This window comes from Lucilia cuprina, chromosome 6 (assembly GCF_022045245.1).
Source record: "Lucilia cuprina isolate Lc7/37 chromosome 6, ASM2204524v1, whole genome shotgun sequence".
Taxonomy (NCBI): domain Eukaryota; kingdom Metazoa; phylum Arthropoda; class Insecta; order Diptera; family Calliphoridae; genus Lucilia; species Lucilia cuprina.
This window is the reverse complement of record NC_060954.1, coordinates 8660343-8663507: the sequence shown is the minus strand read 5'-3', so window position 1 is coordinate 8663507 and position 3165 is coordinate 8660343. Positions and strand designations below refer to the sequence as shown.

Genomic DNA, 3165 nt, shown 5'->3' with positions numbered 1-3165 from the left:
TTCTAGTTCTGTTCTAGTTCTGTTCTAGTTCTGTTCTAGTTCTGTTCTAGTTCTGTTCTAGTTCTGTTCTAGTTCTGTTCTAGTTCTGTTCTAGTTCTGTTCTAGTTCTGTTCTAGTTCTGTTCTAGTTCTGTTCTAGTTCTGTTCTAGTTCTGTTCTTGTTCTGTTCTTGTTCTGTTCTTGTTCTGTTCTTGTTCTGTTCTTGTCCTGTTCTTGTTCTGTTCTTGTTCTGTTCTTGTTCTGTTCTTGTTCTGTTCTTGTTCTGTTCTTGTTCTAGTTCTGTTCTAGTTCTGTTCTAGTTCTGTTCTAGTTCTGTTCTAGTTCTGTTCTAGTTCTGTTCTAGTTCTGTTCTAGTTCTGTTCTAGTTCTGTTCTAGTTCTGTTCTAGTTCTGTTCTAGTTCTGTTCTAGTTCTGTTCTAGTTCTGTTCTAGTTCTGTTCTAGTTCTGTTCTAGTTCTGTTCTAGTTCTGTTCTAGTTCTGTTCTAGTTCTGTTCTAGTTCTGTTCTAGTTCTGTTCTATTTCTGTTCTAGTTCTGTTCTAGTTTTGTTCTAGTTCTGTTCTAGTTCTGTTCTAGTTCTGTTCTAGTTCTGTTCTAGTTCTGTTCTAGTTCTGTTCTAGTTCAGTTCTACTTCTTTTCTTGTTCTGTTCTAGTTCTGTTCTAGTTCTTTTCCAGTTCTGTTCCAGTTCTGTTCTAGTTCTGTTCTAGTTCTGTTCTAGTTCTGTTCTAGTTCTAGTTCTGTTCTAGTTCTGTTCTAGTTCTGTTCTAGTTCTGTTCTAGATCTGTTCTAGTTCTGTTCTAGTTCTGTTCTAGTTCTGTTCTAGTTCTCTTCTAGTTCTGTTCTAGTTCTGTTCTAGTTCTGTTCTATCTCTTTATCTAGAATACCCTTAATATTTCATTATTTTTATCATTTTTCTTTTCTCTTTAATTTTTTGCCAACTTGAGTTTGGTTTCAACAATCCTTAATAAGAGTTCAATGGCCAAAATACATTTGAGTGGCTAAAGATAATTACAAACAGTGCTGCAAAAAGAAATAAATTTAATTTATATTTTATTAATATTTTAAAATAAAACAGGAATATTTTGTTTATATTTTCTATAATTTATTTATAAGTTTTCCATTGATATTATATTTTTTTGTATTAACACTACAGCAAATACATTTATTTGATACTTTGTTATTTGTATTTTTTTTTTTATAAATTCAGTTTAAGTGCATGCAATTTCAGTTTCATCTAGAGAGAAAGTTTCAGTTATCCAGTTATCATTCCATTTAACATTTATATATAGTACTCCAATAGAGAGCATTCCCATGATAGACATAGGAATTACAAGTTAATAAAATATTTTGTAGTTTTATTTAAAACATTTTCTTGTTGTTTTTTTTTTTAATAATTTGTATATAACAATAGACGGTTAAATATTGTTTAATTTTGAAATTCATTTTGTTTTCAATACTGTGAGTTTTCAAAAATGCCTAGTAAGCATTTAATTTTTCTATGTATTTATATTAATATGTATATATGTTTTAAATATGTATGTATATAATACTACCAATAAATAATTGAGTTCCATTTTATATGTTTGTGTGTGTTTGTGTTTTTCAAAAATCCTTTAATAGAAGTGTTAGGAACTGTTAAGTTTTTTTTCAATCAATTTTAAACGGTCAATTTACAAAACACTACAGGAACTTTTCTCCCTAAAAGGATTCAACTTTTGACTAGTAAAACCGGTTAGTAGACAATCTTCATTTTCATGTTCCGACATGTATTTCATCATTAACATGCAGGAGTCAGAGACACGGGCTCTTGATATTTCCACCTCGCGTCTTAATTGTTCATTAATTAAGCGCTGCTGTTGTATATTGGCAGCCATGATGTCCAATAGAGCGGTCTCGGCGAGCCCTATGTTGCTGCTTAGGGACTTCAAAGTGACTGTTAAAAAAATATGCAACAGGCCTTAAGAAAATTAATGAGAGTGGGAAAATACACCACAAATCAGCACTTGTAGCTTTTGAAGACTTTAAATTAGATAATACAAAATGTTTGGTTTTGATTTTTCGAGAATGCTGTAAAATAGTTTATTTTTTATTAACTTATGGGATATTTTATTATAAATTTAGCTTACCTTTAATAAAATTATAATTTATGTATTTTTTTTATCAATTCAACACTGATAACTGTAATTGGTGTGAAAAAAATCAATAAAAAATTAGCCACACTTAGCTAAATGTAAATATGGCCACCATTAATAACAACAACCAAATGCAACTCTGTATTCAGACATTAGGTAAGAATAAAAGTAAATTCCTGTTACTTTGAAGAAGAGAACTGAATTAGATCAATCTTGAACTAAAATTGAACTGAACTCATCTGAGCTAGAAGTGAACTAGAACTAAACAAGAACTGAACTAAAACTGAATTAGAACTAAACTAGAAATGAACTAGAACTGAACTAGAACTGAACTAGAACTGAACTAGAACTGAACTAGAACCAAACTAGAATTGACCTAGAACTAAACTAGAACCAAACTTGAATTGAACTGGAACTAGAACTGAACTAGAACTGAACTAGAATTGAACTAGAACTAAACTAGAACTGAACTAGAACTAAAGAAGAACTGAACTAGAACTGAATTAGAACTAAACTAGAAATGAACTAGAACTGAACTAGAACTGAACTAGAACTGAACTGAACTAGAACTGAACTAGAACTGAACTAGAACTGAACTAGAACTGAACTAGAACTGAACTAGAACTGAACTAGAACTGAACTAGAACTGAACTAGTACTGAACTAGAACTGCACTAGAACTGCACTAGAACTGAACTAGAACTGAGCTAGAACTGAACTAGAACCGAACTAGAACTGAACTAGAACTAAACTAGAACTGAACTAGAACTGAACTAGAATTAAACTAGAATTGAACTAGAACTGAACTATAACTGAACTAGAACTGAACTAGAACTGAACTAGAACCGAACTAGAACTGAACTAGAACTAAACTAGATCTGAACTAGAACTGAACTAGAACTGAACTAGAACTGAACTAGAACTGAACTAGAACTGAACTAGAACTGAACTAGAACTGAACTAGAACTGAACTAGAACTGAACTAGAACTGAACTAGAACTGAACTAAAACTGAACTAGAACTGAACTGGAACTGA

The 3165-nt window shown here is 31.2% G+C and overlaps 1 protein-coding gene across 1 annotated transcript; it reads right to left on the bottom strand.

Annotated features, from left to right (window-relative positions):
• Nucleotides 1-1596: 1596 nt before the first annotated feature.
• LOC111684213 (guanine nucleotide-binding protein subunit gamma-1-like) lies at nucleotides 1597-2279 on the bottom strand. Its single transcript, XM_046954380.1, has 2 exons — nucleotides 2125-2279; nucleotides 1597-2065 (listed from the first exon to the last, which is right to left on the bottom strand). The coding sequence occupies exon 2, from the start codon at nucleotides 1870-1872 to the stop codon at nucleotides 1669-1671; it is 204 nt and encodes a 67-aa protein (XP_046810336.1). The 5' UTR covers nucleotides 1873-2065; nucleotides 2125-2279; the 3' UTR covers nucleotides 1597-1668.
• Nucleotides 2280-3165: the final 886 nt, after the last annotated feature.

Bases quoted from the DNA above. Each gene is read 5' to 3' on its own strand.
- LOC111684213 (XM_046954380.1), bottom strand. From the start codon at position 1,872: ATGGCTGCCAATATACAACAGCAGCGCTTAATTAATGAACAATTAAGA.